We start from the raw sequence: 25,135 nt of genomic DNA, 5'->3' as shown, positions 1-25,135 counted from the left end.
AAACACACGTCAATCATAACTTCTATACATCTTTGGAAACTCTGGCAGTTGGCTGGTCTTCTCGTAGATCATAGTTTGCGTTCGCCTACCTTCTCCCAATGCCTTCCACCTCTGCCAAGCGTACAAGATTTCAAAACATGAGTGAAAAAATCACTGTATATATGCAAAAATAAATACGGAAAGACGTGTCTGTCAAACTCAGTCATGCAGATGACGCAAGTAGGATGATGTCGTCATTTAAAGACAGCTTTATTCTTATTATTTTTAGAAATAATTGGCTGAAACTTCTGGAGAGCATGTATGACATGTTTCTGCATACGTAGAAACAATAATTTAATTCTTTATTTTTTCAAGTTACTTTATTCACCATAGCGGACGGTATCCTTAATCATAGACAAAATCTCAATTACAATGGAAGTTTGAATAGTCAAGAGCATTATCTTGGCCAAAGGTCCAATGGGCTACGTACTCTACTTGGGGACAGAAAATTTCCAAAACCAAATTTCCATAGTGTTCTTATCAAGTATGGTCAGTAGAATAACTAGAAAGTAAAAAATAGTTTTTACTGGAGTTTTGTAAAAAAAAAAATTTATTTTTGGAGAGATGGTGTGTGGTTTCCAAGGACTTTCCAGTTTAAGGTTAGAACAGGAAATCCAAAACAACCTGCTTACCAAAGAAATATCATTCTCCTGCTCTAGGGCAGTGTATCAACGTGCAGAGCATGAACTCAGTGAGTACAAGGGAGACCTGCAAGTTCAGGCTCAAATGAATTTGCCACAGCACCTCCGAAGCTGCACATCGTCTGCTACGCAGGACCTTATGCACGGTGTTCTAGAAAAGAACCATTGTTCCAGTTCTTCCCAACACATCTACGTCACTAACAAACCTCAAATCTCCATTCGATATAATCGCCACCCAAAGAACGTCAGGATGCAAGTCTCCTGCTTTTTCAAGCATTATTAAGTACCTGTGTTCAGTTTAATTCTTCCACTTGGGTACTGTATTGTATTTGATTAGAGAGTTTGATTTGTGATAATGTTTCAATTATGGCACAAGTAATCCTCTATTGTGCTTTGTTTACCTTTTAGAGATTCACAGGCTGGCCAGGGTAGCTGTTCATGCATGTTTTCCTTGTCAGTCCTTCATACAGTTTTCAAAGCAACCTTTCCTTCTATCACACATCAATTGCCCTGATTCGTGTTTTTTTATCTTAAGTATATACAGAAGCAGCAATATGAACATCAGGGGAAGTTCATAGAAATAATGAATTGCATATAAATGAAATTGGCTATGATTATCCAGACTGCCAAAGGATAGCTAGGAAAGATCTTGGATTGATATTTACCAATCTCAAGACACTTGTAACGAGCTGAAAAGTTATTGCCTACCCCTCGGTCAAAGGCTCGCAAGCATGATCATTACGAGACAATACATGTGACAAGGGTCATTTAGACCATGAATGAGAGTGCTAAATGCATAAGGGGTTTGTCATGAATAACCACCTTCTGAATGACAAACCACAAGGATGATCAACAAAAATATTTATCAGAGCTATTCAATCCTCCCTTACCTGTGCTGTTTTAGTAGAGTGCAGTCACCTCCTTCTACAACATTAAGATTGTAGATGTATAAGTATCCATCTGTGGATGCTACCACAACTCTTGGTTGCTTTTGGATTCTGAAAAAAAGGTGAAATAAAAATGTTTTTGTTAAAAGTAAAACTTTACTTGAAAGAGTTGAATATTAGTAACAGTCCCTTCTGATCTTTAATTTGTTGGTCTATTTTCAGCAAAAAAAATTAAAGATTTTAAAAACTATTTGTAATTTTCATAGCTATACAAACCTGAGTTATGTATATGGTTACTCCAAGTCTTGTTTTCTCTATGACCAGACAATCAAAGAAAAAGGGTTTGCTTGCATTATACTACAGTTGCTCAGCAACCCCAGCACATGGGGTCAGAAAGCCTTATTATAACGCTCTTCACTCCTTCTTGGTCAAAAGACTTGTGGGACGGTTGAGGCAGGATCTTTGGTAAATGACTCAGGTTTGTATGGGTACGAAAAATCACAATTTTTAGGTAATTTGTATTTTTCCTAACAGTAATTACCTCAAACTACTTTTTTAGGAGGATCTGGGATCTCCTCATTAACCGACCAAGAATTTTGCGTAGTTCCCCCTCTCTCCGTTACCCTGTCAGGGCGCTCCGGGGCGGGAGGATACGCGCCCCGGTGTCAGCGTGTGAGGAAGCGCTGCTAGGTCGTCAGTAAGCATATGTTTCAAGTCCTCCTCGAACTCCTGTAAGATACTCAGGGTAGGATGGGTGGGCTATAACCCGAAAGTAGTTCGAGGTTAGTACTGTTAGGAAAAATACAAATTACCTAAAATTTGTGATTTGTTCCAACACAGAGTACTCACCTCGAACTACTTTCTTAGGAGACTTATACTTTACGAGGAGGGATTGGCTTACAGGCCGGAATATCCCAAAACATCCTGGGGCACCAGACCTAGATAGGAGGCTAGGTCTAGACGACCCAGTGGAGAGGTAGGAGAGCTGGGGAAAGCACGCAAAAGTCTACCTTATGTACAACTCACCTTTATATATAATCCGGACATGGTGTTCCTCAACGTCCATCTCTCACATGGAAGGAGGATAGGAAAAGGGGGGAAGGGAGAGGGTAGCAAGGAAGGGGGGAGTAAGGAGGAACTTGTGTCGCTTGCGATTATTTTCCACGGCTACCCGGGGCCCAAAATCCACTAAATTTGTTGCATGGACAAAATTACTGGCCCAATGGAGAAGGCATCCAGGGACTCTCTCGTACAATCCTTCAGGTAGTGGGCTGTAAAGGTGGATTGTCTGGTCCAAGTACCTGCTCGTAAGATTTGGCCCACTGCCATGTTGGTGTCAAAGCCCAGGGACGTGCTAAGGCCTCTAATATCATGGGGTCGCGGGGTCCCAGGAACCGTGGAACCCTCACTTTCTTACGCTCTTTTGATAACCTGCCGGAGCCAGAAAGATATAGTGTTCTTAGACACTGCTTTCTTGACTGGGCCTGAGGATACAAACAAACTTTTGATAGCTGGTCTGAGTTTGGAAGTTCTACCGAGATATTTCCTGATAGTCCTCACGGGATACAAAAGCAGGTCTTCCGGGTTGTGGGAGCGCGGAATAGCTGGAATAGAGAATTCCTCGAACCTAGGATCAGCAATTGCTGGGTTCTGGGTCTTGGCCACGAATTCCAGCAAGAACCTGAAAGACATATCCTTCCACCCTTTCGAGTGTGAGACTTCGAAGGACAAGCCGTGGAGTTCACTCACCCGTTTGGCTGAGGCAAGAGCTAGCAAGAATACAGCCTTGAGGGTGAGGTCCTTGTCTAGGATGTCTTTAAGAGGTTCGAAGGGAGGCCTCGAGAGAGCCCTGAGGACCTTGGCTACATCCCACTGGGGAACCCTTGAGGAGCGAGGGTCACAAGACTGATCAAAACTTTTGATGAGCATGGAGATGTGGCGAGAAGCCCCTAGGTTGATGCCCCTGAGTTGGAAAACCTGTCCCAGTGCCGCACTGACTCCTTTAATGGCTGGAATGGAGACTCCCAGGTCGTCCCTCAGGTGAACCAGGAAGTCTGCAATACTGTGGACCGAAGCATCTAAGGGCCGCAGATTCTGTGTGGCACACCATTTAACAAAAGTGGCCCACTTGGCCTGGTATACTACGCACAAAGACTTCCGGAGATACCCCGACATCCTGGAAGCAGTCTTATCCAAGAATCCCTCTTTCCTTAGTAGGCGCTTGATAACCTCCACGCGTGTCACCTCAGGCCCTGGGGTTTTCGTGTAGCCTTAGAAAGTGAGGTTGGCTTAGCAGGTCTTCTCTTGCTGGAAGGGGCCACGGAGGAAGGGTGGACAGGTCCTGTAGATCCGCGAACCACTCCCTCTCCGGCCACCAGAGCGCTACCAAAGTCATCTTTGTAGACCTCGACTGCCTTAGCCTGTTGAGCACCTGCCTGATGATCCCGAAGGGGGGAAAGGCGTAAACGTCGAGACCGTCCCACAAGTGTTGGAAGGCGTCTTCGAACGCTGCTGTCGGATCTGGTACCGGGGAGCAGAATACGGGTAGCTGTGCATTGAGCCTTGTGGTGAACAGGTCTATTACCGGGGAGCCCCAAAGCTGGAGAACCTGCTGTGCCACCTGCGGACGAAAAGACCATTCCGACCCTACTACCTGTCCTGTCCTGCTGAGGCTGTCGGCCAGGACGTTTCTCCTTCCCGGAATGAACCTGGCTGTGAGCAGAATGTGGTTCATTTCGGTCCATTCCAGGATTTGAGCTGTGAGGTCGCACAGTTCCCTTGATCTTAGGCCTCCTTGTTTCTTGATGTACACCACTACCGTGGCGTTGTCGCACGTGTGCCACCGAGTTTCCCCGAAGAAGACGGGCGAATGTCGCCAGGGCCTTTTGTACTGCCATGAGCTCAAGCAGATTGATGTGTCGGGTTCTTTCCTCCATTGACCACTTTCCCTCTGCTGTTTCTTCGAGGAGATGAGCACCCCACTTCTCTTTCGATGCATTCGTGAAGAGCAGCATCTCCGGAGGAGTGGAAGCAAACGGTATCCCTTTCAGCGTGTTCCTCCTGTCGGAGCACCAGAGGAGCATGTCCTTGGAGGACAGGGACACCCTGACTACCTTCTGCGGGGACTCCTCCGCTGACCAGAGGTCCTTCAAGTTCCACTGTACTGGTCTTAGCTTGAGCCTCCCTTGCGGAACCAATTTCTCCAACGAGACCAGGTGTCTCACGAGTCTCTGCCAATCCTTGGCTCTCATTGGAGTGTCTGCTAGAAACGAGCGAATCACTTGGTCCAGGTTGTCCAGCCTCTCTTGGGAGGGAAACGCTCTCGCCAGCTGGGAGTCCAGGACCATCCCTAGGTACGTCATCCTGGTGGCTGGGACTAACTGGGACTTTTCGATGTTGATTGTAATCCCGAGTTTCCTGCAGAACTGTACAAGTTGTGTGCCCTGATCCTTTAAGACTGCCTCTGAGGCTGAAAGCAGCAACCAGTCGTCGAGGTATCTGATCAGCCTGATGCCCTGTCTGTGCCCAGAGTGATACCAGGGTGAACACCCTCGTGAACACCTGCGGAGCTGTTGACAGGCCAAAGCAGAGGGTCTTGAACTGTAGGGACTGGGAGCCCCACCTTACTCTGAGGAACTTCCTGCTGGAGGGGTGTACAGGGATTTGAAAATATGCATCCTTGAGATCCAGGGACATCATGAAATCCCCTACTCTCAAGGCCGCCAGCACTGACTTCGGCATGTCCATCTTAAAGGAGGTCTTCTTGATGAACTTCTTCAGAGCCGAGAGGTCGATAACTGGCCTCCAGCCTCCCGTAGCTTTCTCTACCAGGAAGAGCCTACTGTAGAATCCCGGGGAAGGTTCGTGGACGGGCTGTAGAGCTCCCTTGTTCAACATGGCCTCCACTTCTGCTTGCAGGGGTGCTCTCCTCTCAGTGTCTTCGGGTGCTAGCCACTCTGCTCGATGTTCGAGGTTCAGAGGGGGCGGATCTGACAGGAAGGGAATTCTGTATCCCTCCCTGAAGACTGTCACCATCCATGGATCCGCACTGTTGTCTCGCCATGCTTGCCAATATCGTTTGAGGCATCCCCCCCCCTGAGGCGTGGAAAGGCGTAGGGGGCCTCTCTCCCTATCTCCTTCTGGGGAGACGGTTAGAACGGCCTCTCCTTGAGCCTGAATATCCAGGTCTAAAGGAGGCCTGGGTTGGGGTACCGCTCCTTCTGGAGGACCGTGGGGATTGGAGCCAGGAAGAGGAGGCGGCCTCCTGCCTAGCCGGAGGCATAGGCGGGTAGGCCCCGTCCGCTGACGATCTTCTATGTGCGGGTCGCCTTGTCACCTGCTGCCTGGGCTCGGCCGAACTCTTTAATTTTCATCGCCTTGCCCCCCGAGCGGATTAGTTCTTGTAACAGGGCCTGGTTCTCTGGAACTGATAGGTCGTGCGCCAGTTGAAACCCTGCTAGGGTACACGCCCACCAGTCCGGCCATGAGGTTACGTTAACTATGTCCTGGGTGGTGTCCTCCATAATGGTGGCCCCTGCTTGTGAGAACACCACCGGTGCGTTAAGGCTCTGCTCATCAGTGTTGCCCTGGTTCAGGGTAGCGACGGTCTCTTCAAGTGTGTGGGGCCCTGAGTGTTGCCCGTCCGGTACATAAAACTTCTTTTGGGTTCTAAGTCCCGGCAGGAGATTGAAGGAACCCCGGGCTCTTAGCGAGTTTTTCGGACCCGACACAAAACGATCTACATGCTCCATCCCAAGGGCAACGTCGGGCGCTAAGGGTAGGGTCAGGGATGGTTTCTGTTGGACAGGATTGTCAACCATCCTGCCCAGACCTGACAGCCAAGCTTGTTCTGACGAAGGCTGAGGCTCGTCCAGCCTATGGTGGTGACGAATTAGGACCAGAACCTTCCTATATGACGAGACCTCGTCCGGGGAGCACTTGCCTGTGTCCAGTAACTCCTCTACTATCTGCCCCTCCGTGTCGGCAGCATCCTTGAACACGGAGCGATCCGTGGGAGCGGAGGCATCCCTTCCCTCTTGACGGGTTGGTGGAGCAGCTGCCTCCGTCGCGGATAGAGCCACCGGGGCGGGGATAGCGGTCATGGGTTTACCCCCCTCCCGGGGGAATCCGGATGGCGCTGCTTGATGGTCGCGGCAGCGGCAGGTTCTGTAACTTGGACGGAGCCGCTGCGACGAAGTGGCTGGGGGCCAACCGCCGGGTCTCATCCGCGTAAGTTCCCGTCGAGCGGATGGAGCCGATGACTTGCCGGGTACGGGTAACTGAAAGTGTGCCAACGGCTGCACCCGACGAGCGGGCGGAGCCGAAGAGACACTGGGCAAGGGCACGGAAGCGGCTCCAGCGGCCACCGAGGCAGGCACTGGGGCGGCAGCCGTCTTGCTCGACCCACGATGGTGGGGAGCCACTCTAACGAACCTCCTCCTCGAGGAACTCTTCTTCTTATTCTTCCTTCTCGAGGACTTTGACCTCTTCCTGGCCGGGCTGGCGTGGGAGCTAGCTCTCCTTCTCCTGGACCTCTTCCGCTTCTTCCTGGCATCCCGGCTGCTGGAGTCCTCCGACGAGAAAGAGCTGTAGGTCGAGAAGCTGTCCGAGGAGGAAGAGCTGTCTGAATCCTCTGACTCTATCACAAGTCTTCTAGGGGCCCTTGGTCTGGATACCGGGATCAAGGGTTCCACGAAGTCCGGCGGAAGCGTAGCTGAGGGCGCCGGGGACGTGCGGAAAGCGGCTCGAAAGGCAAACCATCCCTCGAACTCCTCTTCCTGCTGCATAGGGGACCTGAAGGGCGTCCTAGGCTCTGTCAAAACAATGGAGTCGGGGTCCGAAGAACACGTGGCCCGCCTTTCTTTGTCCCAACCGCCCCTGGAACCCGCTGAACCTGAAAAATACTGCCACAATGGGGGGGTAGGCGCTGTTTCGGGCTTCCCCCACACCGGGTCTTCACTTGAGATGGGTCCTGCGGGCACCAGGCCTTCGTCCACAACACAAACTTCTACACTAGCAGACCCGCCACTCGTCTGCGTAGGCCCCTCTTTAACAGACTCCCCGACATCAGACTCATGGGGAACGGCAATGGGCCGTTCCCCCGCAACGGACTTACCTCATCCCCTCTTCTGGGTAGGGGAAGGTGAAGGGGAACCTCTCTCCGAAGGTGCTGAGGGCGACGTTAGCGGCGAGGTGAGGCACGCCTTCTTGGGAGATCTCTTGGGCGCCTTTTTCTTCTTCGTGGCGAACAAGGACCACTGAAGTTCTGGCCAGGACTCGCACTCCGGGCACGTGGAGGAGGGGGAGCACTTATTTCCTCGACACGAGGCGCACAGCGTGTGCGGGTCGACATCCAGCTAGGACAGCCAGGTCCCGCAAGACTTACCAGCTTTGGGCCCGGAAAGTGGCCACTGAACAATTACAGTGCAGTAAGAAGAATTGTTTGGTTATCTCAGTGTTGTCAGGTTTATGAGGACAGAGGAGAATATGTAAAGAATAGGCCAGACTATTCGGTGTGTGAATGTATAGGCAAAGGGAAAATGAACCGTAACCAGAGAGAAGGATCCAATGTAGTACTATTTGCCCAGTCAAAAGACCCCATAACTCTCTAGTGAGGGTATCTCAACGGGTGGCTGTATTTTTACATAAGTAAATAAATATACAGTTTGAACAACAATGTATCCTAGTCCAAGAGTGCATATGCTAATTTTATATCTTGTGTATGATGCAACCCCCTTAAATTTACACAAGTATATACGGTAGACGCTACCACCATGTTTTCCATTTTGGGACCTGAAAAAATGGAGGGAAGGTTGGTTAACTTAACTAACAGAGACAGTACCAGGTTGGCACCACCAGTGTCAAAAGGGAGTGGGCTCTGAAAAGTGCCAGTGTACATAGAATCTTCTTTAGCACGTAAGGGTCAGGGGCGGTAGTTTTGAGGACCTGCTGGCCTTAAGGGAATTTTCAGAAGCCGCGACTTTCGTGTTATGCAAATCTAATTTGTCCTTAGCTAGGTTAGAAAGTGCTAAATCAAACCTGTGTCTATGATTTTGTGAATGTGGGAAAATTGAATCAATAGTACACCGGCTGTTAACAGTTTGCATGTGAGGAGGCTCGTCTAGTCTATCCAAACGACATATGAGGCTCATAATTTTAATAAACTGAGATGCCTCTGAGCCAGACATAGGAACCTCTAGGCAGTGTTTCCCAACCCTGGGGTAAATTACCCCAGTGGGGTAATAGACCCGTATTTTTGGGGTAATCAAGATGTTTTGAAATAGAGTTATTCACATTCCCATAATTATTGCCATAATTCATACACAAAATCTGCAATAATTAAAATGGAAAAGTTTTACATTTGTTTTGGATCCTTAACTATAAGCAGCCAGTAGCGGGCTACATGATCCATGCAGTTCATCAGGTGGCTGCAAAAAAACATCCGATGTTACCGGGTATATGTTCAATGGGGTCATTGATTAGTTGGAAATAAAATTTTGGGGTAATCATTTAAAAAAGGTTGGAAAACACTGCTCTAGGGGGACTACATCAGCTGAGCTGGTGCTTGTGAGAGCATCAAGGTTCTTTGGAGAGTAATTAATAGTGATATCATGGTAGAGTGGTGGTTCCACTTTTGGGATAACTGGTTGTTCAGTTTTCACAGTATCACGTGATTCTTGATTTTCACTCGGATGTCCTTCGTTTCCATTTCCACATATTGTGGCAGGAATAGGATGCAGACAAAGAATGGGAGGAGTTCAGCCCACTCCTGTTATAAGAGCATTCACCTCTAGCAGCAGGTCATGAGGCAGAAGTATTGAAGCCCCTTTCTGAACTCGTATCTTCGAGGTGAAAAGCGATTCCCTGTAGGTTGCCATCTGGAATGCCTATGGCATGGGACCCATATATGATGCTTAACAAAGGTGACCTCATCTGTATCAGATAGAGGTGTAACTTGTAGGAACGGAGGAAACTCTTCCCACCCTTTATCCATTCTCTGTGCCTGAGAAGAATCATCTGAAATAAACGCTGTTCAGTAGAATGCGTAACATGTAAAGCATTACAAACACTAGGCCAGGAACCAGCGTGGCTCTTCATGTAAATTGTTAATAGACAAAATTCGGGGAATTAAAGAGGGTTTTGTCACACTTGACTTCTTTGCACTAATAGGCTTAGAAGGAGACGAAGACAATTGTTTAGAATAGCTCGGCGTTGGCAAGTCTTGGGGTTTGGACACAGCCGAAGTGATCCGACCACCTTCCTAGAGTGCGTCCTGGGAACTCTTTAGAGGAAATTGGTAGCGAGGAACCCCGGGTGTACGAGCAAGCCTTGCTTGTGGGAACAAGCTGGAGGCTGGTAATAAAGGTCTTTCAACAAGGCTGCTTCAGTACAAGGGGAAATTGCAGGCTCAACTATAAGGTTCCGAGATTGGGAGTGAAGAGAGACTTTCTATGCTCGCATTGGAGATACAGTACTTTCCAAGAGCAGAAAGATCTCTGGATAATCAGTCATGTAAGGTTCTTCATTCAACACTCATTGCAGGTGAGGGAGATCTATTCATAACAGGGTAATCCGGGACTGAAGGTACTGAGATTGGCTCTGGCAGGGCAGCGGCCGTAGCCAAAGGATCCACTACAAGTACTGGCTCAAGATCATACAGTACATTATCAACACTGGGTGATAAAACATTAACAAAATTACCATGGCCATAGTCATCCATGACTGGAGCCTCAATGGGTTTCTGACACGAAGGACCTGGTTGGTGGAGAACTTTTGCCACAGAAACAAACTTTCATTTCTTGACACTGCTGGCAGAAGATGAAGGAGAACGATCTTGATTAGTTCTTTTCTTGCGATGTGAATGATACCTCTCCCTCTGGAAGAATAGCCATTCCCTACAGTACTCACATGGTGATTCCACTGAACATCTCTTACCACAGCAAGAGGGACACAGGGTGCCGATCAACCTCTATCCGACCCATGAAGATGCTACATTGACGTCTATCACGGCCAGGGCATGAACGCATATTCGGCTTGCTAGCCATAATGCACTCACTGATAACTCACCGATAAGGATAGAAACCAATGTGATAGTGAATAATAAAGACACACAAGGCACAAGCACTAAACACTATAAGGGTATGGGAAGGTGAGTGCAGATGTTTAATCGTAGAGAGGAACTGAGGATACTTACTCATTACTTCCTGACCAGGAGTGTAGTGGAGAGCATCATGTCATGAGAAGGCACTCTGCAACTGTACTGTAGTATCATGCAATCAAACCCTTTCTCTTTGACTGACTGGTCATAGAGAAAATGAGCTAGGAGTAACCATATAAATGACTCAAAAGTTTGTATTTGCATAGGAATAAATAATTTCCCTTCCTTCAATAACACCTTCCAATCTATTACTTTAAATTTCATAAATCGCATAAATGTGCCCTTTTAAAGGAACTTAAAGGTGGCATGCCTGCATTAACTTTGTATCTACTTTGTATATTTACTTATTAAACAAACCTGACTGTCTATCACTTTCCAAATCTGACTTTCTTCTATCCCACAAGATCTTTGAATTAGAAAGAATTATACTTCTAAAACTTCTTACTCGTCAAAGTATTCATAACTGCTTCTAATTTTGAGTCTTCCACATTAACAGGTAATTTCTAGAATTCTATGAAGCAGAGCTGGTTCATTAATCCTTTCACATAAACCAACTTTTTAAAAGTAAAAACACTTCAACATAAAACTTATTATAATACAATACAGTATTTAATTAATGCAATATGTACAGTACCAGTACATGATTAAGTTATCTACATAGAAAAGTCTATCATAAAGTTATAAAATATTGATCAGTTAATCTTAGGCTCAAGTTAAAAAAAAATTCATTAAAATTATAAATTTAATTAAACTCTGGTATTTACATTACTTGTAAATTAATAAAACTTTATCAATGCGAAGAGAGAAAACCCCCTGCATCCATGAAAAAGTCATGAAAAAATTTAAAGCAATCCAAAATCCAGAACATTTTATACACATTTTTTGGTGAAGCAAATTCAATCTCTTTTAGTGCTTCCCTGGTTCACCACTACATTACTTGGGAAAAAACATATGTGTATACTTACGTGGTAATAGCACAAACATTCCGAACTCCCTGAAATGGTAGAGTGATGGTTGCAAAGGCTCTGCCCTGACTCAGCATGTCTGTGACAGGAGCTGGTAGGTAACTTGCAGATGCAGTCACAGCCTTACTCATCCACCCCATGAGGCCTTGCTGTTCTTCAACTACCACTCTTTGCCTGAAGTAATAAACACAATCACTCACTATCTTGATGAAAAATATATTTCAATATAAGAAGTAAAATATCTAAGACAAATGTCGTACAATGGGAACCATAAACATCAGCTGTGGAGAGTGCTAACAGAGGAAAGAAATAATTTTCAATGATAACCCAGGAAAATTACTTCCCCACAGTAGTTTTCACACTCAAGAAGGGAGACTAACAACAAAATACTTTGAAATAATTACATTCTTTTGGTTTGGAAACCAGATTCCCATTAAAATAACAACACCCGAATTGTTTGAAGATATTTGAGTCTGAACATCATTGAAAACCTGACATTTGAAAGAATAACAGCACAAAACATGATTAATCTTACCACCATTTTGAGAGATGCAAAGATAATGCTCAGATATGCAAGAGTAACAGGATTTTTAAATCAAAATCTATTAATTCCATACTTATCCTGAGTAAAAACAGGACATTCCAATGAGAAGACTAACAAAAAAGATAAGAATCTAACATTATAACAGTTTGTAATTGTCGAACATTACATGCCTTTGTTTTTTACTTGTCTTTATTCCAAGGTTGGTTTCATGTAATTTTGCTTTTCAAAATAAGACAGTTCTAAATGGAAGACTAATAGGCAATATTGCAGCGACCAAAGAAACTAACGAGTTTGAACAGGACTCGAACCCCAGTCTGGCGTTCACCAGTCAGGGACGTTATCACATCGGCCACCACAACCCTTAAGAACTGAATCTAGCATACCCCTATAACCTTTAATAGCAGCATCCAAACATCTACTTTCACATCACAGAAACTACATTAAATATCACAGGAAGTCATAGTAACCAAAATTAACAATTTCCACTTTAAAGCTAAAATGAACAATCTGGAGGTCCTTGAAAAAACCTTTGTTAGGAGAAGATGGAGTCTCTCCCAGCCGTCAAAGGAAGCATGCAAAGATTTAAATGAAGAACAAGTATGTCAGGTAGTTCGAGATCTTTTTTGCATGGCAACATTTTATAAATATTGGAGACCAAAGGTCCTTGAACCATTTCTTTTAAGGCCAATACACAGCCACGAAAGCCAATCTGAACTTATTCAAAACCATAAAATTCCAGATCTGACCACTTCAGTGATGTGGAATCCACTGCCTATAGTTAATCTTTGATTTAGAGTAGTGAAAAACATGTCTAACTTCAGTTTCCTCAATAGCTTACATAAGTCTCAACATGCATGGGGTAGTAAGAGATCATATGTTCAGGAGAATTTGACACTTCATGAACAGCTGATTAATAAATATATTCTGTTCATTTAGAATATACCAGGGAGGTAGTAAGAATTACGAATTATATCTCTGGAATCTATCCATCTAAGCAACATCTGAGTGAGAAAGAACAGCATCTCTAACTTGGTACCTCCAAGTTTCTTTTTAAAAGATAAAACGTTGTAGCACTCTCCATCTTTAATCTTATTACTTTCTTTATGACCAAGTTCTCTACCTGAAAATGAACCTTGTATGGCACCTACAATATTCCTAACTTTTCTAAACCAAATTAATGTTAAGAATATTATCCAACATCCTTGCATAATCTAGCTCTATAATGTCTATTTGCAGTTCTCATTGTTCTATGCTCATATGCTACTAACAATTTCACCATAGTTTACATTGGACCACAAAATTTTTTGTTGTTCCTGGAACTGAGAAATAGCCTCCTAAAATAGTGATAAGTAGCTCTGTTGCCTTACAATATATATGACTTTTCCGCAACAGTCAAAAGAGATTTTTATGTATAGATATTCTCTTTAGCTTTTCATTCATTTCACTTACATACAGTAGTACCTTGGGTTACGAGTAACTTTAAATACAAGCAAATTGGAATGAGAGCATACAAATTTGAATTGGATTACGAGTATTGCAACAGTCTGCGAGCAAAAATTTTGCACCTTATGGGCATTTTTTGTAGACAATTATGAATAAGGCTGCAGAAAGGGGTCACTCAGTGCCCCTACACTCCCCGCGCAGTGTTCATGCAGTGTTCACCCAGATAATGCTTTGAAAGGGCAAGCAGTGAATCTATGCACTAACAATGCAATAGCTCATTTCTCTACCATTTTAAATTAAAGGCAAAGGCAATACAGTAGTCTTTCGATAGGTTCCGAGAGATAATTAAGCATAATTGTGTAAAAAAAAAAAATAAAGTTTCAAGAAAGCGTAAATTAATTGATTCAGTTACTATAGTGATAGTGAACACCATTCAAGAGAGAGAATTCCCAATATTTTACCACTAGTTCTCATGGAGGGTGATTCTCCTTACAAGCAGCAACCCCATCCTCCTCTTCTTCCTCATCTCCCTCATGACACCAGCAAAGACTCTCCTCAAAGGTAATGTGAGAGATACCAGTAATTTATCAATCATTTCTATTTTTCACTGTGAATTATTAATTTCTATTCCTTTCTAATGTTTGGGGTTATAGTTCATACAATAATTACTTTTCCGAAACCTTTACAAATGAGTGTATATGGGTATTTATGGAATGCATCTGGTGAATTGCCTCTTTTATTATTGGGTAAATTGTTTTATGATACAAGTATTTTAGGTTATGAGCTCGGCCCCTGAACGAACTAAACTCATAATCAAAGGTACTACGGTACTAGGTACTGGAGAATATTTGATAAGTAATGAGAAATGACTGCTGGTAATTTGCACATCAATCACCTCTCAAACAAAATCAGACTCCTCACTGTACCCTATCTGGACATATAAAGGAATTAGTTTTTCCAATATATTTACATTTAAGTTACCAATGACATGATAGTTGGTTTTCTGTTTGATAACTTATGTCTCCCTAAAGAGGGCTTTGAGCATTCATATCACTATAATTAATAAAAAGTTGGTAGCTGACATAATGTAGAGTATTACCAGCTAGCAAATGCAAATAATAAAATGTGTATTTCCTGTCATAAAATATTTGTACTGCTAAAGTTTATGAAACTGATAGCAGGTTTAAATTAAATGAGAAATCAAAACAGACCACAAGTAATGTTCAACAATGACTACCACTATCTGGATGAAATGTTGGATGATAAATGGGATATTCATCCGGGCAAGGAGTATGACCCATAATATTGTTGTGAGGAGTACTCTGTTTCTTCTCATAGGAACAAAGTGCTGAGTCTGGAGAGCATCACAGACAGTAATGATGACTTAATATGATTGAAAAGTTTGTGCTGAATATTCAGGTTCTACACAAACTTTAGCATATACACCTTAGGGTTTGACTTACGTATCTTTCACTTCTTCTAACTTAAATATATGTACGGTTTCAGTATTGGATGACGAAATAAGGAAAAGAGAGTCAGGTGAAAAAGCTAAAGAGAAAATGGTAGCACAACGCTTCATTCCCCTCCTGAGCTCATGCAAGCGAGCTCCGTCGGTGATGTTGAATACCCTTATGACTGTTCCCTTTTCTGAAGCTGTGGCAATCTGGAAGTAAAAAAAAAACACCTTTGTATATAAAAATTACTTTCAATTTACAATTTAGAGACTACTTGGCAGCCATATCTACAGCCATATTCAGATTGCCTAATGAATGAAAAAGCACATTTTAAATATGAAGTCAATTCATCCATAGTTATGGAAATTTTTATCATATGGTTTACTGAACATGGACTACTATATTGTCTATAGGTAACTCAGTAGTATGACTTTTATACAATTACCCTTGTAAATTCTAGTGAAACTACTGATAAATAACAGCAATTACAGGATAAGTCTTACATAACATCACAAAGTAATAGAGATGATACTTACCTTCGTACCTGAGGCGTTAAAGGCAATAGCAGCTAACGGACTGTCATGAGCTGGAATCATTGTTTTAGCTTGCTACAAAATAAAAAATAAAAAAATAACATATAATAAAACCACTAGTACATGAACAGAAAGGATTTTACACCTTCTATAGTTCTATATAAAAACATCACTACAATAGTTGAGTATTTAAACTCTCTGAACAGGGCAAATTACCTAACTATAATATAAAAATTGGGTAAAATTGCTGAACTCTCATTAAAAAACCTTATATGCAAAGTTCTATAGAAATATTCCTAGAATAAAAAAAAAGTCCTACAAAATTAAAAATGGTCAAACTACTAAACTGCACATTAAAAACTTCAGGAGTGAATAAGTCTTCATGGTAAACAAACCAAAATTTACAAACCTAAATTTTCCATTCATTCAACCAGAGAAACATTAAACAAAATTAATCAAACACCAGCCTGGCTCACAACAAGTTATAATCAATTTTACATTTTAAGAATAGCACACATGCCAGTTAACACGGGGAATGGTGAATTATTCAATAAGTAGTAATACAATGGAGAACTCCAGATAAATTTGATAAAAAATGGATCCAACAGACTGACCTTTGAATCTTTTATTTCAACACATAATCTAAGACTGCAAAAACTCATGGATGAAACCAGATCAAGAGACTGGAGTAAGCATAAAATCAGTATTGAAAGGAAAAACTTCACCCCTCCAAATATGCCTTAAACACAGATAAATGTAATTATCCAGCTCACCCTGTAAGAGAAAGTGCATTGGCAAAATCCCAAGAGGCACTGAATTCATCCAACAAAAATGTAGATTCCTGTTTATAAATGTCTGAGTGAGACAAAATATTCAGAAGCCAGTTCTCAAGCATAAAAAACCTCTAAATTTTGCTTACAAAAAACAAAACTCTTCTCTAAACACATGGTAAGAAGTCTTCTTAACAAATCTCTTCTCTAAACACATGGAACAACGTCTTCTTATGTATGTGGAAAACTACCTCCAAGCTTTCTAATGCCATTTCATTTGACATGTGAACTAACCTTCTACCATATGCTAATTGGGGTGGTATCACATTTAAAACAAGTACAATCTGCATAATTAATTAGTGTTCTAAAGTTAACTTTTGTGTAGGATTTTTATTCTATCTTTATAAAAACTGAAATATGCAGACAATTTACATTTTCTCAGCATTACCAACATGATATTAATTTCAGCAGTAAATACTGAAAAGCAGTTAGGGAGCAAGCCAGCTATAATTCTTATGTGAGAAACAGCTGCAATTAAAATCATCATCTCCTCCTCCTACGCCTATTAACGCAAAGGGCCTCGGTTAGATTTCGCCAGTCGTCTCTGTCTTAAGCTTTTAATTAAATACTTCTCCATTCATCATCTACTTCGCACTTTATAGTCCTCAGCCGTGTAGGCCTGGGTCTTCCAATTCTTCTAGTGCCTTGTGGAGCCCAGTTAAACATTTGGTGAACTAATCTCTCTTGGGGAGTGCGAAGAGCATGTCCAAACCACCTCCATCTACCCCTCATCATGATCTCATCCACACATGGCACTCAAGTAATCTCTCTTATAGTTTCATTTCTAATCCCGTCCTGCCATTTAACTCCTAATATCCCTCTGAGGGCTTTATTCTCAAATCTACTAAATCTATTGGAGATTGTTTCATTGTCATACCATGACTCATGTTCATAGAGTAACACCGATCTCACTAAACTGATATACTCTTATTTTTATATGAAATTTTAGGCGATTTGATTTCCAGATTTTACTTAACCAAGCCATTGTCTGATTTGCTTTTTTCAATCTTTCACTAAACTCTAATTCTAAAGACCCAGTATTGGGGATCACTGTTCCTAAATACTTGAATGATTCTACCTCATTAATCCTTTCTCCTTCCAATGATATTTCATCTTCCATGGCATACTCCGTTCCCATCATCTCTGTCTTTCTTCTATTTATCTTCAGCCCAACCTCGCATGATATTTCATGCATTCTGGTAAGCATGCTTTGCAAATCCTGTGGTGTTCTGTAAGAAGGACAGCAACATCAGCAAACTCTAGGTCTGCTAAATTCCTATCACCAATCCAGTCCAATCCTTCTCCACCATCTCTGACTGTTCTACACAGTACAAGACCCATGAGGAGGATAAACAACATAAGTGACAACACATTCCCTTGGAGTACTCCGCTGATCACTGGAAACTCACTTGATAAGACTCCATTAACATTAACGTTGCAGTTTCTATGCTCATGAACAGACTTAATCAAATTTACATATTTAGGAGGAATTCCATAATAGCGCAGGACTCTCCACAAAATTGGCCATTGCACACTGTCAAAGGCTTCTTCATAGTCCACAAATACCATCAAAAGGGGATTTCTATATTCTACACATTGCTGTACAATGTCTCAAAATGAAAATTTGGTTAGAGCAACTTCTACCTTTTCTAAAACCTGCTTGTTCATCGCTCAGCTTTTCATTAATCTTTCTCTCCAGTCTCTTAAGAATATGCATACTATATATTTTCATAACTGACGTAAGTGTTATGCCTCTGTAATTATTGCAATCAGTCAGGTCTCCCTTTTCAGCTATTTTCACAAACACTCCTAACTCCCATTCATCAGGTTTTGCATCTTCATGCCTCATTCTACAAAATAATCTTGTAAGTAGTCTTAGAGTCACTTCATTTTCGGCCAGTATCATCTCAGCAGTTATTCCATCGTATCCCGGGGCTTTCCAACTCTTTAGTTTTTTGAGGATAGCTTTGACTTCAAACACACTGAATTCATTCATGGGCACATCAAAGTCTTCATCAGCTTCAGGTATATCGATCAAATTATTCCCTTCATATGTCCTATTCATAACCTCACTAAAATGTTCCATCCAATGTTGTCTTTCTTCATCTTCTGTTGCTATAACATAGCCATCTCTCTTTTGGATGGGTATATGCTGCTGCTTCTTTGCCCCAGTCAAGATTTCATTAATAATTCTATGAGCAATTCTCACACCATAGCCACTTCCTGAATTCATAGCTTTGTCGGCCTCATCTGCTTTACTGTCTAAATTTCTCTCTCTGGCTTTTTCTTTACCTCGCTGTCAATACTGGAATACTTAGCATGCTCTACCTTGTACTTTTCATTACTTCCTAGAAAACTTTCAACAATCAATTTCTGTCTTTGTCTCCTTTTTATAGTATCCAAAGTATCATTCAATATCCATGGCTTTCTCCTTGTATCTGTTTGTCCCAAGACTTCACCACCAACTGACTGATATATGTTCCTAATATCACACCATTCTTCATTAATTGTCTGTTCTTCGTCTCTTAAAGTCTCTAAGACTGCAAATCGATTCCTACATTCAATTGCAAATGTTTCTCTGTGCACTTCCTCTAGAAGCTTAGTTGTAGCAAACCTAGGTATTCTACCTATCTTTCTGTTGGGTGCTTTCAGTTTTCATTTCAGTATGGCAATGAGGAGCTGGTGATCACTACCAATATCTGCATCTCTATAGCTTCTTACATTTCTCAGAGTCCTTCTTCTCTTTTTATTAATGGCAATGTGATCTATCTGATTTTTGTAATTGCCACATGGTGAAGTCCATGTATACTTGTGGATGTTCTTTTGTTGGAACAGAGTACCTATAATGACAAGATTGTGTGCTGAACAGAAACTTATGAAATATGCTCCATTTTCATTTGCAACTTCGGCAAGACCCTCGACACCCATCACATTTTCTATCCCTTGATTATTACTTCCAACTTTAGCATTGAAGTTGCCAATCACAATTTTCATATCCCTCTCAGGGATCTCATCTATTATCCTCTACAGTTCTTCATAGTATTCATCTTTCCTTTCTTCAGGGGAATCAATTAAAATAACAGCAATAAATTTAATTTACACCTTTAACTTAGCAAAATTTACAGGTTTTAAGACTCATTCTTAAACTGCCAGGGAATAACTTATAAATGTTTTCCTGAAAACTATAAATCAATCAATCAATCTTCAGTTCCGTACTAGGGTATTTCAAATCTTTCAAGTACCAAGGAGGCATAACAGATTATACTAATTTATAACCGAGGAAAAACCTTTTGCCCCATGAGGGAAACCCGATTGGTGGAAAAGAAAAGCAAAAGGGATTGTTAGATTCAGTATTATAAATTATCATGTGATAATGCAGTCTGAAATTAATTGCACTGGGATGCAACTTTGAAAGTGGCTAAATTAACTATTGCACTTACTTAAGAATTAGCTTTAAATTGTCAGTTAAGGTCTCTTAATGAATCCTGTAAAATTCATGAACTAGTGCTGAAGCTTCAAGATTTTTTATAATGGATAACTTTTGAAGTTTTATGAGATAATTAAACTATACTAGACAGAGGAAGCTGCCTCATGATTTCAGAGGGTTCAAGTTTGTATTGCATTAAAATGAATATGCAATAGAAATAACTGTAAAGGAATCTCTCATGTAGCAACTACACTTTTGCATGGTTTATAAGACCTGGTAACTAACCATAGCCACTTCTATCACCACTGAAGTAACCACCAGTAGAGGTGCTCATGAACCAGTACCTTCTGAAGAGATGACAAAAGATACGTAGAACTTACCATTGCCGAGTGAGGTGTTCCTGTCCATTCAGGAACAATTTCATCACCCCGCTGAAATTACTGAGGAGAGCAAATGAAAAAATTTTGATCTGCTGTGTTGATCAGAACGCTCATGCATTTGTCTTCTGCTTGGGCAGGAGATCCAACTTCACCCAGTCTATTCCAATCCTCAAAAAACAAAAACCAAAGGATAAAATTTAAATCTTGAAGCAATAGCTCCTCCGAGAAAGCCAAGCTCAGTCAAACTCTAGATAATTCAAGAAATGTATTCTGTGTGAATGAGACCAAGCCAACACTAAGGGGAAAACTTACAATAACACCTGGATAGTCTGAAGTAAAGGGCCATGAACTGGTATGTTACTCTTTTTCAGGACAAAGATGAGGTTCTTTGGTCCTGAGAAGATTGATGGGCAGATATCTGTAAATACAAGTTCTTCAGATCCAACAACAGCATGAAGACTACCTCTCCTGATTGAAAACATTACGGAATGCTCAGTTTGAATTTTGAACGCGGTTTGACGAATAAACCTGTCCAGCAGAGAGAGGTTGATGACAAGCCTCCATACTCCAGTCAACTTCACCACGAAGAGTTGGCTGTAGGTGCCAGAAACTAGCCGTCAACGGTCAGCATAGTTTTCAACTCTGGCGACAGGGCCAGAGCTTTCTGGAATCCTGGTAGCTAGGTATGAAAAGTAACAAATAACGAATACAAATTATCTTTCAGATCAGCAACAATGTTAAAAGAGATACGTCACATATAAACTATGAAGAGAGACCTGTATTAACCTGTTCAACATAAAAACATTCCCTGCAAGTTTGAACTTCTGAAGTTCCACAGATTCAACTGCCTGATTAGGAAGATCATTCCCCAATCTGGTCACAGCAGGAATAAAACTTCTTGAATATTGTGTAGTATAACCTTTTCATGCTAACTGGCAGAAAATAACAGACAAGCTAGGAGCCAAGAAATCAGTGGTTTTTATGAAAAACAAAAGAATAATACCATTTGGGTCTACACATCCACAAGCATCAATGTCCATCAAGTGTGTTTTAATTTCACAGGACTGAAAAGCTAAACAGGAATGAGGAAAGTCTAATTTCTCATTACTGTACACTATTTATTGTCAAACACATCAGCCAAAAAGGTTGCCACTTTGCTGCTGCCATACTGCCTAACTGTATGTTAGGCATCCCCTCTACTTTTGTCAGTAGGAGAGGGGGGACTGTCTACCTCACTAAACTCCCTTCTTTCTTGAAACCCCCCTTCCTAGACTGAGCCTAGAATGGGAGTCGAATGGGTAGAGCAGTCATAATCCCTTTGCCAGGACTGCCCTTAAAGGTTTGGTAGCAGTCCCTTCAAAGGTCCGGCTGGAAAATCCAGTGGACAAGGGATTCCCAATTGTCTGTACTATACAGCTTTACAATCAGCCTAAACACAATTCTCTACAAAATTTGAATTCAGCATCAATCTGAAATTCCCTACACAAGCAGTCAGGCAAACAGATTCCCAACTGCATAACATAGACTCGTCCACTAGTTTAGCTGACCTAACAGAAGAGGCGAAGTCCACTACTGCGAGTGATCAACAACAAATCCCCCGGATCACCTCGAAAAAGGCCATGGTGGATAACACTAAAGATAATGAATCTTTGGCAGAATAGAAAATTTTCTCACATGGAAATCTGATAATAAACCTGGCCTGAAACTTCTATAGACAGCACACACCAAGGCAGTCTAAAACAGGGCTTTTAACAATGGGAGCCCAAAAGCACTTCTCAATTGCTAAAACCATCCAGTAAAAGAGCACTATGGTTGACTCCAAAGTTATTGTGTTTCCAAATGAGCTTAATATCTATGCAAAGTGCCACTCGAACCAAGTATTCAAACCTGATCTTTAGGGTTTTCAAACTCCCAAGCCACTTCATCCTCTGGACGGAATGAAGACTTCAATTTCCCTGGGGACCATTCCCACCATTTAGAATTTACATACTGTACTCCAGTTTGAGATCCGAGACAGGTAGTGCATATGTAATAGTTAGAATAGTAATATTACATGTTTAAAACAAATGACGTAATATGTCATGTTGGTTGGAAGAGCTAACCGTGAGATTTGCTATAGTCATTCAAATTGTAAGCAGGATGTAAGATGCTGAGTTGCCATTCTTTCTTAATGTCAACACATTGTCTCTTCGTGTGAAAGTTTGTGACGTCACCGGATGCAGGTGTCTTCCGATTCCGTCACTTAGCTAAATTAAAGCAAGTATACGATATTTGGGATATCGGTAATTTGTTCAGTTCATATCTAAACTTCACCAGAATTGGTCATGTGGACCAACACAGCTTCCTCCAGTGATGGAGATGTTTAACTCAGTTGTTTATTCACAATAAAACTTAAAAACCACTTAAGATGTATTCAGTAAACCATTTAAATACATCTGAAACAACTCATACTCAAATGTGTGCTTAAGACAGTAGCACACCAATAAATGGTGGCAGCGGTGGGATATTTATTGGTGTGCTACTGTCTTAAGCACACATTTGAGTATGAGTTGTTTCAGATGTATTTAAATGGTTTACTGAATACATCTTAAGTGGTTTTTAAGTTTTATTGTGAATAAACAACTGAGTTAAACATCTCCATCACTGGAGGAAGCTGTGTTGGTCCACATGACCAATTCTGGTGAAGTTTAGATATGAACTGAACAAATTACCGATATCCCAAATATCGTATACTTGCTTTAATTTAGCTAAGTGACGGAATCGGAAGACACCTGCATCCGGTGACGTCACAAACTTTCACACGAAGAGACAATGTGTTGACATTAAGAAAGAATGGCAACTCAGCATCTTACATCCTGCTTACAATTTGAATGACTATAGCAAATCTCACGGTTAGCTCTTCCAACCAACATGACATATTACGTCATTTGTTTTAAACATGTAATATTACTATTCTAACTATTACACATACCACCAAGTTAGTCAATGAAGCAGAAAACAAATGATCACAGTGGGATCCCTATCAGTAGCACTCAAACCAAAGACAGTGTATGAGTATCCTGGCTTGATGCTCAGCAGCACAGTGCAGACCTCACTAGTCACATACAGGATTTGGGGGAAGAGTCAGCAAGTAGTGCCAATCATTCCCTTCAGGAACCCAAAGGAACATGAGATGGAGAAAAGGCTGAGGTAAACCACTCTATCCCAACAAGAATGGTGATGTGGGCACTCATGACCCACCCTCATCTGGCTTTCAGTATCAGCCCCGGTGCAAGGAGGGGCCAAGTACCAACAACTGATAGAATAGCGGTAACTGAAATGAGACCAACCAGGGGTACCATTCACTAGGTGAGGACTTCTAGTGCAAGACTGAGACAATGACTTCTTCCTTCTCTTCATGGAACAGGTAGAGGAAGAAGAAGAGTCAGAAGTAGTAGAGGAAGAGGAAGACAAGGAGCAAACTATTCTCTTCCCCTTGCCAAATGAACCCTTCTTCACCACCAGAAATGCCAAGGTCTTTTGCTCCCTCAAAGGAGGAAGTAACATTAGCTATCTCACCTGCAATCACAACACATGAAGTTAAACAATAAATCACTAGGCATACTCACTCAAGGCACTAGCAATAAAATGGGTACAGTACTGACAATGACAAAGACCTCCGAAGACAGAGCTCACCTCAAAGCATTTACAGGCTATGTACCTGGAATGGCCAAAGAGGACCACAAACAAATCAATCTAGACTAAGTAGCACAATAGTGAATTCCTCACTGGGGAAAAGATTCACACACTCCCAACTAAAGCCACGTTCCGTGCAATGGTCGAGGTCTTCCTCTTCATCAGGCTACTCACAGCAGAGAAGCTAAAGACTGGGGCTGAGAGGGAGAGGGAACCAAACAGGTTCTTTGGCATCAATGTACGAGTATTGTTCCATCCAAGAAACTATGCATAGGCTTCTCAGTCTTCTTCCTTTTCCAGTCAAAACTAAGACACTATACAGAACACCACAGAATACGCTCATCAAGGTGGAACCTTGAAAAAAAGAATGCTCCTACAAAACGAACAAAGAGAATGGGGATCAATGGAACTGTTCTTTACCCCGAGATTTACAGTATGTATGCCTTACAATTATCCATCGTAACTCAAACAATAAAAGAAATATTCTGAAGGAAGGGAAAGATCCAACAACCAAAGCTGTGGATTATGAAAAAGAGCAGCTCTCACATCCATTTTCTAATTTGCCAAAGATAAGTGAATTGATTGAAGTCAGGCAGGTGGGTGGATTGCCCTTACATGCTTGTCGTTACCTCCTACCTTGTTAATGATTAAACAGCAGTTCCAACTTGCATGGGACAACACTCCTCAATAAAAGCACAAAAGATTTTCTATTCATGTGGGAACAAATGAGGTGTTGGTGGAGGGATACATGAAGGTCCAAGAGGCCCTACTATATTGTCCCTTTTTAATGAACTAAAGACCATGAGTCTGGGTATCATGAAGGACAATTATATGGGCGTTATCATGATTGATAGGTTTGTTACGAACAGATTATCAACCCAAAAATAACAAGGATTTTAAATACAGTACTGTACTGTATATTGATAAAGAATAAAAATAAATTCAAAGAAGCTAAATTTCTATATTATATTATTATCTAAAATCAAACAGTACTAAAATAAGTAGTGTATATACTTTTATAACAGCCGCTCTCGCGTACTGTGATCCCCAAATTTTCACCCATAAAATATGATTTTACCATGTATCTTGTGTATCATGCGAGTTACTTTTTGAGAAACTAAATTACAACAGACTAACATTTTTACTTCATTTCTTTATTC

At 41.8% G+C, this 25,135-nt stretch overlaps 1 protein-coding gene across 1 annotated transcript in view; it reads right to left on the bottom strand.

Annotated features, from left to right (window-relative positions):
- Positions 1–25,135, bottom strand: part of Atg18a (Autophagy-related 18a) — a 160,459-nt gene that overhangs the window by 91,122 nt on the left and 44,202 nt on the right. The window contains exons 5-8 of the mRNA XM_068356037.1: positions 15,667–15,738; positions 15,140–15,339; positions 11,690–11,863; positions 1,571–1,678 (exon numbers count right to left, since the gene is read on the bottom strand). Coding sequence (XP_068212138.1) covers positions 1,571–1,678; positions 11,690–11,863; positions 15,140–15,339; positions 15,667–15,738 — 554 coding nt within the window. The remainder of the gene's footprint in view (positions 1–1,570; positions 1,679–11,689; positions 11,864–15,139; positions 15,340–15,666; positions 15,739–25,135) is intronic.

Source organism: Palaemon carinicauda, chromosome 2 (genome assembly GCF_036898095.1).
Source record: "Palaemon carinicauda isolate YSFRI2023 chromosome 2, ASM3689809v2, whole genome shotgun sequence".
In the NCBI taxonomy this organism is placed as follows: Eukaryota; Metazoa; Arthropoda; class Malacostraca; order Decapoda; family Palaemonidae; genus Palaemon; species Palaemon carinicauda.
The sequence above is the reverse complement of the archived record's forward strand: the minus strand, read 5'-3'. Positions and strand labels throughout refer to the sequence as shown.